Genomic DNA, 15,050 nt, shown 5'->3' on the forward strand with positions numbered 1-15,050 from the left:
ACTTGTGTGTTGTAAACTTTGGGACATTTACTTACTCTGTGCTGCTGGGGACCCTGCTCCTCTCACTATATAACTACCAGTCTGTGGCTTCCTGCTGCCTCCATTCTCCCCCCTCACATCATGTCACTGCCCCTGTCACATGCAGCCCTGTCCTCACTAACACATCACTCATCTCCTGATATACTCTGTGCTGGTGGGGGGACCCTGCCCCTCCCACTATATAACTCTCAGCCTATGGCTTCCTGCTGCCCCCATTCCCCTCCTCACATCATGTCACTGCCTCTGTCACATGCAGCCCTGTCATCACTAACATATCACTCATCTCCTGATATACTCTGTGCTGCTGGGGACCCTGCTCCTCCCACTATATAACTATCAGTCTGTGGCTTCCTGCTATCTCCATTCTCCCCCCTCACATCATGTCACTGCCCCTGTCACATGCAGCCCTGTCCTCACTAACACATCACTCATCTCCTGATATACTCTGTGCTGCTGGGGACCCTGCTCCTCCTGCTATATAACTCTCAGTCTGTGACTTCCTGCTGCTGCCATTCCCCTCCTCACATCATGTCACTGCCTCTGTCACATGCAGCTCTGTCCTCACTAAGATATCACTCATCTCCTGATATACTCTGTGCTGCTGGGGACCCTGCTCCTTCCACTATATAACTCTGTCTGTGACTTCCTGCTGCCCCCATTCCCCTCCTCACATCATGTCTTTGCCCCTGTCACATGCAGCCGTGTACTCACTAACACATCACTCATCTCCTGATATACTCTGTGCTGCTGGTGACACTGCTCCTCCCACTATGTAACTCTCAGTCTGTGACTTCCTGTATCAGTATGACCGTAGCCTCATATCACTAATCTGTGCTGCTGGGGACCCTGCTCCTCCCACTATATACTGTAACCTTCAGTCTGTGGCTTCCTGCTGCCTCCATTCCCCTCCTCACATCATGTCACTGCCCCTGTCACATGCAGTCCTGTCCTCACTAACACATCATTCATCTCCTGATATACTCTGTGCTGCTGGTGACACTGCTCCTCCCACTATATAACTCTTAGTCTGTGGCTTCCTGCTGCCCCCATTCCCTTCCTCACATCATGTCACTGCCCCTGTCACATGCAGCCCTGTCCTTACATCACTCATCTCCTGATGTACTCTGTGCTGCTGGTGACACTGCTCCTCCCACTATATAACTCTCAGTCTGTGGCTTCCTGCTGCCTCCATTCCCCTCCTCACATCATGTCACTGCCCCTGTCACATGCAGCCGTGTACTCACTAACACATCACTCATCTCCTGATATACTCTGTGCTGCTGGTGACACTGCTTCTCCCACTATATAACTCTCAGTCTTGAACTTCCTGCTGCCTCCATTCCCCTCTTCACATAATGTCACTGCCCCTGTCACATACAACTAATATTTTATAAAATCACTCAAAAGGACAGCACGCTGTCTCATATATTATCAATATGATCAACATGCTTATCTCCTGAAATACTATGTGCTGCAGTGATCATTCTCAGGGTTGTTACTACCTCAGCCATTTCAAAACTGCCGGAGATGGAAGATTATATTTATTTATCGAGAGGTGTTTTTCCAAATTGACAGTTTTTGTTGTTTTGTGCCGATGATTTTATTGCGACACTAATGTTAACGGTAAACCGCGCCTGTTTTGCATTTCATATTTGAGCTTTTAATCCTACTGCAAAAGACGCAGAAACGGTTTAGAAAAACGCCTCTTGATAAATACAGTGTCCTCATACACTGCGCATCTTTACGGCATAAGTCGTGAGATGCCCGAGAGACGCAGCGAGCCACATTTTTAGTTACATTTTGCGCCTTAGTTACATCACAGATGCAGCGGTAAGCCCCTCGCAGTGTACCAGAGAGGCTGGGCTGCAGCATTAATCGCACAGCAATTGGTATAACACACGTACACAGTGTACCAGAGAGGCTGGGCTGCAGCATTAATCGCACAGCAATTGGTATAACACACGTACACAGTGGCAGCTTAAATACAACAGAACTTGGCGTGAGGAACAGCCGCAGCTGCACACGTATGTACACGTTCCCCAAGCCCCCGTGGTGAGAATACGCTAACAATGCCGTTTTCTCACTTCCAGTTGTAATTATGCGGATAAGATGCACATTTTGAGCGCGGCCGAGTCGAGAAGGGCTATTTGGCACAACTGGAGCCACAGTATTAAAGAACACATGTATTCGCCATCAGAAATTGTGGGGCCCAGTACAGATGGAACAGATAGGGCCTGCCTGTTCCTCCCCCCCCGGCCCCCAACCCTCATGCCCAATGCAGGCACATGCTAAGATTGCCCTTCCCACGTGACGTAGACACACACACACAATTATAGCACAGCTGCAATGACTTTCCGAGCACTCCCAAGAAAAGGGATTTGAGTTCCGATCTTCTTGTACCATATTCATGCACTTCAGTTGTTTGTGAGGACTTTGTCATTAAGTAACATCCGCCCATATATGAAATCACACATTCTCAGCAGCAATACCCGGGACTTGAACGCAGGACCCCACACATTATAGAGCTCTTTGCTCCTGCATAAAAAAAACCAAAACTCGGAGTGCATAAAGATGTCAAAGAATAATATAAACATTGAAATTAATCAATATGATGCTGTCCATGTGTGTGAAAACACAGATACAAAGGACACAGATGACAGTGCCAGAACACACATGTAAAACACTGTAGCCACAGGTAATGATCACTTTGCAAACAGAATCACACATCAGTACAGCTGTTACACTCGGCAATTGAAACAATGGTAACAGCAAACTAGATGGTAAGTATATAGCAATCAGTATCACCACAGCCGTCTTTGTTCATTTGTTGCAGCGGGTTCATGAAATAACAGTCCAGCGGGTTAATGATGGCAATCCTATATCAAGACAGCCGTATTAATGAGCAAATTGTGGGGAAATGATAACGGGTTAATGAAACATAAGCAGCACTCAAACAATCTGCTTGTTGGCTCAATGTAAATGCAATTCAGTATCAAGACAGCCGCCTTAATAGATTAATATTGTGCAATAATAGCGGGTTAATGAAACATTAGCAGCACTCTAGTCAAACAGTCAGTTCAATAGGCTCAATGTAGATCGTAAAAAATGTATATCTGGAGCCAATAAGTAGTAGTAGTGAGGTCGTCAACACATTAAAATATATACAAGAAGACTTGGCATTCACATTACTGTGAACCTCGTAGAATGGATGAGAGGGGCCACGATGAGTGGGATGTACTGATGTGTATCAGTCCCGATCACTATCCTGGTGTGAAGGCACACTGCTGTGTGCTGGAGGGGCCTCTCCTGGGGCCGGCGGTAATTACCTGTCCCGTCTCGCGGGGTCCACTAAGCAGCTGCTGCCACTGTTGTAATGAAAAAAGAATTGACAGGTATTGTAAGTCAGCTGCTCCCTTAGTAATATAGAAGTAGAGGTGGAACGCGTGACGCGTTTCTCAGCCCGTAAGCTCTGGCCGATTCTTCAACCCGCTGTTATTGCACTGCAACAAATTAACAAAGACGGTTGTACTGATACTGGATTGCTATATACTTTTTCATTATTGTATACATTGCTTTGCCATCAGCATTTGCAGCATAGTACCACCCGCTCTGTCAGGTGTCTTCATGGATGACCCCCAGGCAACTAAAGCTTTCATGAAAGTCGCTATAAAATATTCACCCATTGATGTCCGCATCTCAGCACTTCCCTGCCCCCTTGTATCAGCCCATCGTTTCTCCAGCTTCATGACTTACATCTGTGTACCACAATCACCCAATCTGTGCCCTTGTCTCATATCATCACTGCATGACTTACATCTGTGTACCACACTCACCCGATCTGTGCCCGTGTCTCATATCATCACTGCATGACTTACATCTGTGTACCACACTCACCCGATCTGTGCCCTTGTCTCATATCATCACTGCATGACTTACATCTGTGTACCAGTCACCCGATCTGTGCCCGTGTCTCATATCATCACTGCATGACTTACATCTGTGTACCACAGTCACCCGATCTGTGCCCCTGTCTCATATCATCACTGCATGACTTACATCTGTGTACCACAGTCACCCGATCTGTGCCCTTGTCTCCTATCATCACTGCATGACTTACATCTGTGTACCACAGTCACCCGATCTGTGCCCCTGTCTCATATCATCACTGCATGACTTACATCTGTGTACCAGTCACCCGGTCTGTGCCCTTATCTCATATCATCACTGCATGACTTACATCTGTGTACCAGTCACCCGATCTGTGCCCTTGTCTCATATCATCACTGCATGACTTACATCTGTGTACCACAGTCACCCGATCTGTGCCCTTGTCTCATATCATCACTGCATGACTTACATCTGTGTACCAGTCACCCGATCTGTGCCCGTGTCTCATATCATCACTGCATGACTTACATCTGTGTACGACACTCACCCGATCTGTGCCCTTGTCTCATATCATCACTGCATGACTTACATCTGTGTACCACAGTCACCCGATCTGTGCCCCTGTCTCATATCATCACTGCATGACTTACATCTGTGTACCGCAGTCACCCGATCTGTGCCCTTGTCTCATATCATCACTGCATGACTTACATCTGTGTACCAGTCACCCGATCTGTGCCCGTGTCTCATATCATCACTGCATGACTTACATCTGTGTATCACAATCACCCGATCTGTGCCCGTGTCTCATATCATCACTGCATGACTTACATCTGTGTACCACAGTCACCCGATCTGTGCCCTTGTCTCCTATCATCACTGCATGACTTACATCTGTGTACCACAGTCACCCGATCTGTGCCCTTGTCTCATATCATCACTGCATGACTTACATCTGTGTACCACAGTCACCCAATCTGTGCCCTTGTCTCATATCCTCACTGCATGACTTACATCTGTGTACGACACTCACCCGATCTGTGCCCTTGTCTCATATCATCACTGCATGACTTACATCTGTGTACCACAGTCACCCGATCTGTGCCCTTGTCTCATATCATCACTGCATGACTTACATCTGTGTACCACAGTCACCCGATCTGTGCCCGTGTCTCATATCATCACTGCATGACTTACATCTGTGTACCACAATCACCCGATCTGTGCCCTTGTCTCATATCATCACTGCATAACTTACATCTGTGTACCACAGTTACCCGATCTGTGCCCGTGTCTCATATCATCACTGCATGACTTACATCTGTGTACCACAGTCACCTGATCCGTGCCCGTGTCTCATATCATCACTGCATGACTTACATCTGTGTACCACAGTCACCCGATCTGTGCCCTTGTCTCATATCATCACTGCATGACTTACATCTGTGTACCACAGTCACCCGATCTGTGCCCTTGTCTCCTATCATCACTGCATGACTTACATCTGTGTACCACAGTCACCCGATCTGTGCCCCTGTCTCATATCATCACTGCATGACTTACATCTGTGTACCACAGTCACCCGATCTGTGCCCTTATCTCATATCATCACTGCATGACTTACATCTGTGTACCACAGTCACCCGATCTGTGCCCTTGTCTCATATCATCACTGCATGACTTACATCTGTGTACCACAGTCACCCGATCTGTGCCCTTGTCTCCTATCATCACTGCATGACTTACATCTGTGTACCACAGTCACCCTATCTGTGCCCTTGTCTCATATCATCACTGCATGACTTACATCTGTGTACCACAGTCACCCGATCTGTGCCCTTGTCTCATATCATCACTGCATGACTTACATCTGTGTACCAGTCACCCGATCTGTGCCCGTGTCTCAAATCATCACTGCATGACTTACATCTGTGTACCACAGTCACCAGATCTGTGCCCTTGTCTCCTATCATCACTGCATGACTTACATCTGTGTACCACAGTCACCCGATCTGTGCCCTTGTCTCCTATCATCACTGCATGACTTACATCTGTGTACCACAGTCACCCGATCTGTGCCCCTGTCTCATATCATCACTGCATGACTTACATCTGTGTACCACAGTCACCCGATCTGTGCCCTTGTCTCCTATCATCACTGCATGACTTACATCTGTGTACCACAGTCACCCGATCTGTGCCCGTGTCTCATATCATCACTGCATGACTTACATCTGTGTACCACAATCACCCGATCTGTGCCCTTATCTCATATCATCACTGCATGACTTACATCTGTGTACCACAGTCACCAGATCTGTGCCCTTGTCTCCTATCATCACTGCATGACTTACATCTGTGTACCACAGTCACCCGATCTGTGCCCTTGTCTCCTATCATCACTGCATGACTTACATCTGTGTACCACAGTCACCCGATCTGTGCCCCTGTCTCATATCATCACTGCATGACTTACATCTGTGTACCACAGTCACCCGATCTGTGCCCTTGTCTCCTATCATCACTGCATGACTTACATCTGTGTACCACAGTCACCCGATCTGTGCCCGTGTCTCATATCATCACTGCATGACTTACATCTGTGTACCACAATCACCCGATCTGTGCCCTTATCTCATATCATCACTGCATGACTTACATCTGTGTACCACAGTCACCCGATCTGTGCCCTTGTCTCCTATCATCACTGCATGACTTACATCTGTGTACCACAGTCACCCGATCTGTGCCCCTCTCATATCATCACTGCATGACTTACATCTGTGTACCACAGTCACCCGATCTGTGCCCCTGTCTCCTATCATCACTGCATGACTTACATCTATGTACCACAGTCACCCGATCTGTGCCCTTGTCTCATATCATCACTGCATGACTTACATCTGTGTACCACAGTCACCCGATCTGTGCCCTTGTCTCCTATCATCACTGCATGACTTACATCTGTGTACCACAGTCACCCGATCTGTGCCCTTGTCTCATATCATCACTGCATGACTTACATCTGTGTACCACAGTCACCCGATCTGTGCCCTTGTCTCATATCATCACTGCATGACTTACATCTGTGTACCAGTCACCCGATCTGTGCCCGTGTCTCATATCATCACTGCATGACTTACATCTGTGTACCACAGTCACCCGATCTGTGCCCTTGTCTCCTATCATCACTGCATGACTTACATCTGTGTACCACAGTCACCCGATCTGTGCCCTTGTCTCCTATCATCACTGCATGACTTACATCTGTGTACCACAGTCACCCGATCTGTGCCCCTGTCACATATCATCACTGCATGACTTACATCTGTGTACCACAGTCACCCGATCTGTGCCCTTGTCTCATATCATCACTGCATGACTTACATCTGTGTACCACAGTCACCCGATCTGTGCCCGTCTCCTATCATCACTCCGGACGCCTGTCTCTTACCAAGCTTCCATCTTTGTGTCTCTCTAATCCATCAGGGCACCTTTTGCCTTTTATCATTTTATTACTGCGCCTTGAACATTACTGGAAATGACCTGTAGGAAGCAGCGCTCTGATTCTCCTGTACATACTCCGTTTTCCCCGGCGCGTGGATTGTGCTTCGTAAATGACTGTCCTTGACGCGCATCATTCAGGCTCTACATCAGCAGCCATATTGGCTATTGTCACACAGGTTGCAAAGAAATGACAGAAACCTACAGCGTTATAATAACTACATGCAAAGGAGTATTTCAGTTATTGTGCTTGAAATACTCTGTACATTATTTCTTGGCCCTGCATGTATAAATCATTAATACTAAGGGGCAGGAGCTAAATTCCCTTCATTATCCCACAATGGTGACTCCTCCTGCTAGTCTTGGGCAGAAGGCTGCACTGTTACACATGTACAGAATGTAATGGTTATGTACCATACTGTAGCAAGGTTCCTGCTCCAGTGTCAGTGTGTCCCCGGATGCCCTCTTGACCTGTGATTATACGGGATGCAGTCAGGAAGCCTACGGTCAAAATGCAGACTGCCAGCTTCCCGACTTTCAAATGCCGGCAAGGTACTAATGACAGGCATCGTAATCCCGACGCCTGTCATTAGACCTGCGCCGGGAACCTGGCATACCGAACTAAGGTAAGCCGGGCGTGGACAGCCGTGGGAAAGGAGGGTTAGGTTTTAGGGCTCCCGAGGGGACTTAGAACTTGGCACCCCCCGGGAGGGTTAGGTTTAGGCACTCCCGGGGGGAGGTTAAAGTGAGGACCTCCCAGGAGACGTAGGTTTAGGCTGCGGGGAAGGGGGGGTTAGGTTTAGGCACTTAGAGGGGGACTATGGTTAGGCACTAGAGGGGGAGGTTAGGGTTAGGCACCCCTAAAGGAGGGTTAGGGTAGGGGGTAAGGTTAGGGGTACTTACCCAAATTATCGATTGGGATCTTCACCCCTGCCGGGCTTGCGCTGTCAGGATTAGAACCACCGGCCATATTACATACTGATTCCGATTATACATACGGCTGTCTCTCTGGCCTCTTAGCTGGACATACTGGGCCCTTGCAGAGATGGTGCTGTGAGACTTGTCGTTGTCATTGTGGACATGATTGCATTGATAGTGTACAAGTCCTGCAGTCTGTAATGATCACATAGATGTAATATATAGGGAATGTTTCTGTGCAGTTGTAGCTAGGTTGGAGATCTTGTCAGCCTCGGTTACTGCAGGATCTCTTGGGAAACAGACCTGTCAATCGCCCACTGTTTTGAGCTGTCCAGGAAGATTTAGTTCTGTGCTTCCCAGAAGATCCTGTACATCATCCGGGTATGTACTGAGAACTTGTGTTAGTCCCCGGCATCCCGCTCTCTATGTCCTCCCCATGGTCCCTCTCCTTGCACTCCTTGTTGGCTTTCATTCTTTTTTTCTCTCGCTTTGTCTTCTAGCATCTGAGTCCTCTTCCCTTTCAAGACCAGAATCACCTCTCCACCTGTTTGTCACCTCTCATCTCCCTCATTCTCCTTCCAAAACCGACCCCGTAACAAGGGCCGGTGCAAACGCTGAGCCGTCCTCGGGGCCAGAACCTCCTCTGTGTAAACTGGTTTCCTGCTTTGATGGGTTCTGCTGGTTTTCTGATAATCTGCAAACTGGATAAGTTACATTTCTTTCTAGCAAGCTGATTGCACATTGTGTAAGGGCTCAGCCGTGCCAGGGACTTGTCACCACATCCGGGAGGGGGGGGATGCCGCTGGTACACACCTAGTGATAGGCCGGCAGTCTCATGCACCACCAGTCACAGGTACACGTTCAGTCCGTGCATGTTCCGTCTGCTACATCTACAAAACAGATGCAGGGGCCCCTGTTTGCAGATTCTCAGAAAACGTGTTGGGGGTTTGGGGTGTGACTTTATTTGCAGTGACGCTTTTGCATTTTGTTTTCATTTGTGATTTTATATGCAGTGTTTGAAGGCCGCTCTCCAGACACCTCTCACACTTATGGTTTTGACTCCATGTTTTCTGTTTGTAAGTAACGCTGGCACAGCCTGTGACCTTGGTACTGGCATCCCCTATCCAGCAGCCACTTTATATCATGTGATTACCTCCAGCTGTACCATTCTCTGCCAGCAGAGGGCCCCAGTGTTTGTGTCGCTGGACTTTCTGGCAGTTAAAGGGCATAAGCTGAGGTGCTGCTCACTGCACAATGTAATCACAAGGTCTAACTGCGACCGGCCTTTCCCATGAATTATTAAAGAGACAGTATTCATTTCTGAAGGCTTCAACACACAGCTATTTTTGGAGGGCTCTTTACTTAATAATAGAGGTGTTCAGTGGGGGTCACCAAAGTGTTTCATCTCCAGGCCCCCTCTCCTGACGGTGTGTGTGCGCTCGGCTGTAGATGTGCCATATAGAGCAGACTGGCACTGCCCCGGTGCCCTGTGCCATGCAGATCAGTGCTGTCTCTCTAATAAGATCCCGGCAGTGCGGTAATTGGAGCACATGTTGTCCTGATTAACCCTTTGCAGTGTGCATGCCCTGAAGCACATTGTGCATGTGGAGATGTGTCATTGTGCCTGACCAGAAGAGCATGCCGTTATTCCCCCTGTACCATCAGCGCTGCGCTGCCTCTCCTGCAGTGAGATGGTCACCATTCCGTCCAGCCTCTCTGCCCTCTATCCTGGGTGTATTGGCACATTCTTTCCTTGCTGTTGGTTATGGGCATGATGTTCTTTTTACATTTGTGTTGAATTGTGGTGCTAAATGTGTTGTGTACACATCAAGAGAAAAGCCATTGTACAATCCCCAATGCCACCCTGGCACCTAAGGGCCGAGCTACAGGATTAATGCAATGTACTGACCTCTGAGACACCAAGTCAGGGAATGCTGGGACTTACAGTTACACGACATCTGAAGAGCCACAAGGTAGCGACTTCTCTATGAGACAGATTAAAGTGTGAAAGCGCAGAATTATAATTACTGCCTCTGCGCCCAGATGTAATTACTCCCCTGACCCGTAGTTACAGATCATTGCAGAGATTACTAGAAGTACACAGGTTACAGCTTACCCATTACAATCCCTGCAAAATGAGATGTTCTGCTGCACACAGAGGTCCTTTCATATGAATTCATTACAGGCTTGTGGACAGGTCCTAACTTCCTAACTCTCCGTAAGCAGACGGTATAATTACAGAGCTAGCAGTGAGAGATGGCTCTGTATACCCGTGACACTGGCATTATTCCCGAGGCCTCCAGCCATTACCCAGTGTGTCTGCAGCCCCCTCTGCCACAGCTCATAGTATTAACCCCTGCAGAGCCGGACCCTGTGATGGCGCAGGCAGCAGACGTCTTCTCAGCTTGTACCGTTAGTATAGGTGCAAAGATGAAGAAGACGCTGGAAACAGTGTACTGGTCTGCGGGATGGAGAGAGTATTACTATGCATCATTCTCGTGTACCTGTCTGCGGGATGGAGAGAGTATTACTATGCATCATTCTCGTGTACCTGTCTGCGGGATGGAGAGAGTATTACTATGCATCATTCTCGTGTACCTGCCTACGGGATGGAGAGAGTATTACTATGCATCATTCTCGTGTACCTGCCTGCGGGATGGAGAGAGTATCACTATGCATCATTCTCGTGTACCTGTCTGCGGGATGGAGAGAGTATCACTATGCATCATTCTCGTGTACCTGTCTGCGGGATGGAGAGAGTATCACTATGCATCATTCTCGTGTACCTGTCTGCGGGATGGAGAGAGTATTACTATGCATCATTCTCGTGTACCTGCCTGCGGGATGGAGAGCGTATTTACTATGCATCATTCACGTGTACCTGCCTGCGGGATGGAGAGAGTATCACTATGCATCATTCTCGTGTACCTGCCTGCGGGATGGAGAGAGTATTACTATGCATCATTCTCGTGTACCTGCCTGCGGGATGGAGAGAGTATTACTATGCATCATTCTCGTGTACCTGCCTGCGGGATGGAGAGAGTATCACTATGCATCACTCTCGTGTACCTGCCTGCGGGATGGAGAGAGTATTACTGTATTACTATGCATCATTCTCGTGTACCTGCCTGCGGGATGGAGAGAGTATCACTATGCATCATTCTCGTGTACCTGCCTGCGGGATGGAGAGAGTATCACTATGCATCATTCTCGTGTACCTGTCTGCGGGATGGAGAGAGTATCACTATGCATCATTCTCGTGTACCTGTCTGCGGGATGGAGAGAGTATCACTATGCATCATTCTCGTGTACCTGTCTGCGGGATGGAGAGCGTATTTACTATGCATCATTCTCGTGTACCTGCCTGCGGGATGGAGAGAGTATCACTATGCATCATTCTCGTGTATCTGCCTGCGGGATCGAGAGCGTATTTACTATGCATCATTCACGTGTACCTGCCTGCGGGATGGAGAGAGTATTACTATGCATCATTCTCGTGTACCTGCCTGCGGGATGGAGAGAGTATTACTATGCATCATTCTCGTGTACCTGCCTGCGGGATGGAGAGAGTATTACTATGCATCATTCTCGTGTACCTGCCTGCGGGATGGACAGAATATTTACTATGCATCATTCTCGTGTACCTGCCTGCGGGATGGAGAGAGTAGTTACTTTGCATCATTCTCGTGTACCTGCCTGCGGGATGAGGAGAGTAGTTACTATGCATCATTCTCGTGTACCTGCCTGCGGGATGGAGAGCGTATTTACTATGCATCATTCTCGTGTACCTGCCTGCGGGATGGAGAGAGTATCACTATGCATCATTCTCGTGTACCTGTCTGCGGGATGGAGAGAGTATCACTATGCATCATTCTCGTGTACCTGTCTGCGGGATGGAGAGAGTATCACTATGCATCATTCTCGTGTACCTGTCTGCGGGATGGAGAGAGTATTACTATGCATCATTCTCGTGTACCTGCCTGCGGGATGGAGAGCGTATTTACTATGCATCATTCACGTGTACCTGCCTGCGGGATGGAGAGAGTATCACTATGCATCATTCTCGTGTACCTGCCTGCGGGATGGAGAGCGTATTTACTATGCATCATTCACGTGTACCTGCCTGCGGGATGGAGAGCGTATTTACTATGCATCATTCATGTGTACCTGCCTGCGGGATGGAGAGCGTATTTACAATGCATCATTCACGTGTACCTGCCTGCGGGATGGAGAGCGTATTTACTATGCATCATTCACGTGTACCTGCCTGCGGAATGGAGAGCGTATTTACTATGCATCATTCACGTGTACCTGCCTGCGGGATGGAGAGCGTATTTACTATGCATCATTCACGTGTACCTGCCTGCGGGATGGAGAGAGTATTACTATGCATCATTCTCGTGTACCTGTCTGCGGGATGGAGAGCGTATTTACTATGCATCATTCACGTGTACCTGCCTGCGGGATGGAGAGCGTATTTACTATGCATCTTTCACGTGTACCTGTCTGCGGGATGGAGAGCGTATTTACTATGCATCATTCTCGTGTATCTGCCTGCGGGATGGAGAGAGTATTACTATGCATCATTCTCGTGTACCTGCCTGCGGGATGGAGAGAGTATTACTATGCATCATTCACGTGTACCTGCCTGCGGGATGGAGAGAGTATTACTATGCATCATTCACGTGTACCTGCCTGCGGGATGGAGAGCGTATTTACTATCCATCATTCTCGTGTACCTGCCTGCGGGATGGAGAGAGTACTACTATGCATCATTCTCGTGTACCTGCCTGCGGGATGGAGAGAGTATTTACTATGCATCATTCTCGTGTACCTGCCTGCGGGATGGAGAGAGCATTACTATGCATCATTCTCGTGTACCTGCCTGCGGGATGGAGAGAGTATTTACTATGCATCATTCTCGTGTACCTGCCTGCGGGATGGAGAGAGTATTCACTATGCATCATTCTCGTGTACCTGCCTGCGGGATGGAGAGAGTATTTACTATGCATCATTCGAGTGTACCTGCCTGCGGGATGGAGAGAGTATTTACTATGCATCATTCGAGTGTACCTGCCTGCGGGATGGAGAGAGTATTACTATGCATCATTCGCGTGTACCTGCCTGCGGAATGGAGAGAGTAGTTACTATGTATCATTCGCGTGTACCTGCCTGCGGGATGGAGAGAGTATCACTATGCATCATTCACGTGTATCTGCCTGCGGGATGGAGAGAGTATCACTATGCATCATTCACGTGTACCTGCCTGTGGGATGGAGAGAGTAGTTACTATGCATCATTCTCGTGTACCTGCCTGTGGGATGGAGAGAGTATTCACTATGCATCATTCTCGTGTACCTGCCTGCGGGATGGAGAGAGTATTACTATGCATCATTCTCGTGTACCTGCCTGCGGGATGGAGAGAGTATTACTATGCATCATTCTCGTGTACCTACCTGCGGGATGGAGAGAGTATTACTATGCATCATTCTCGTGTACCTGCCTGCGGGATGGAGAGAGTATCACTATGCATCATTCACGTGTACCTGCCTGCGGGATGGAGAGAGTATCACTATGCATCATTCTCGTGAACCTGCCTGCGGGATGGAGAGAGTATTCACTATGCATCATTCTCGTGTACCTGCCTGCGGGATGGAGAGAGTATTCACTATGCATCACTCTCGTGTATCTGCCTGCGGGATGGAGAGAGTATCACTATGCATCATTCTCGTGAACCTGCCTGCGGGATGGAGAGAGTATTCACTATGCATCACTCTCGTGTATCTGCCTGCGGGATGGAGAGAGTACTACTATGCATCATTCTCGTGTACCTGCCTGCGGGATGGAGAGAGTATTAACTATGCATCATTCTCGTGTACCTGCCTGCGGGATGGAGAGAGTATTTATTATGCATGATTCTCGTGTACCTGCCTGCGGGATGGATAGCGTATTTACTATGCATCATTCTCGTGTACCTGCCTGCGGGATAGAGAGAGTATTCACTATGCATCATTCTCGTGTACCTGCCTGCGGGATGGAGAGAGTATTTACTATGCATCATTCTCGTGTACCTGCCTGCGGGATGGAGAGAGTATTCACTATGCATCATTCTCGTGTACCTGCCTGCGGGATGGAGAGAGTATTTACTATGCATCATTCGAGTGTACCTGCCTGCGGGATGGAGAGAGTATTACTATGCATCATTCTCGTGTACCTGCCTGTGGGATGGAGAGAGTAGTTACTATGCATCATTCTCGTGTACCTGTCTGCGGGATGGAGAGAGTAGTTACTTTGCATCATTCTTGTGTACCTGCCTGCGGGATGAGGAGAGTAGTTACTATGCATCATTCTCGTGTATCTGCCTGTGGGATGGAGAGAGTAGTTACTATGCATCATTCTCGTGTACCTGCCTGCGGGATGAGGAGAGTAGTTACTATGCATCATTCTCGTGTACCTGTCTGCGGGATGGAGAGAGTAGTTACTTTGCATCATTCTCGTGTACCTGCCTGCGGGATGGAGAGAGTATTACTATGCATCATTCTCGTGTATCTGCCTGTGGGATGGAGAGAGTATTCACTATGCATCATTCTCGTGTACCTGCCTGCGGGATGGACAGAATATTTACTATGCATCATTCTCGTGTACCTGCCTGCGGGATGGAGAGAGTAGTTACTTTGCATCATTCTCGTGTACCTGCCTGC

General features: G+C 48.3%; 1 protein-coding gene across 2 annotated transcripts in view; it reads left to right on the plus strand.

The window, feature by feature from the left end:
- Positions 1–15,050, plus strand: part of TTC7B (tetratricopeptide repeat domain 7B) — a 206,775-nt gene that overhangs the window by 153,994 nt on the left and 37,731 nt on the right. The window contains exon 18 of one of the 2 annotated variants that reach the window (XM_088455569.1): positions 8,850–8,996. The exons of the other annotated variant lie outside the window; for it this stretch is intronic. Coding sequence (XP_088311695.1) covers positions 8,850–8,996 — 147 coding nt within the window. The remainder of the gene's footprint in view (positions 1–8,849; positions 8,997–15,050) is intronic. 2 annotated transcript variants of the gene reach the window in all.

This window comes from Taudactylus pleione, unplaced genomic scaffold, assembly GCF_031769625.1.
Source record: "Taudactylus pleione unplaced genomic scaffold, aTauple2 ptg000660l, whole genome shotgun sequence".
NCBI classification, from domain to species: domain Eukaryota; kingdom Metazoa; phylum Chordata; class Amphibia; order Anura; family Myobatrachidae; genus Taudactylus; species Taudactylus pleione.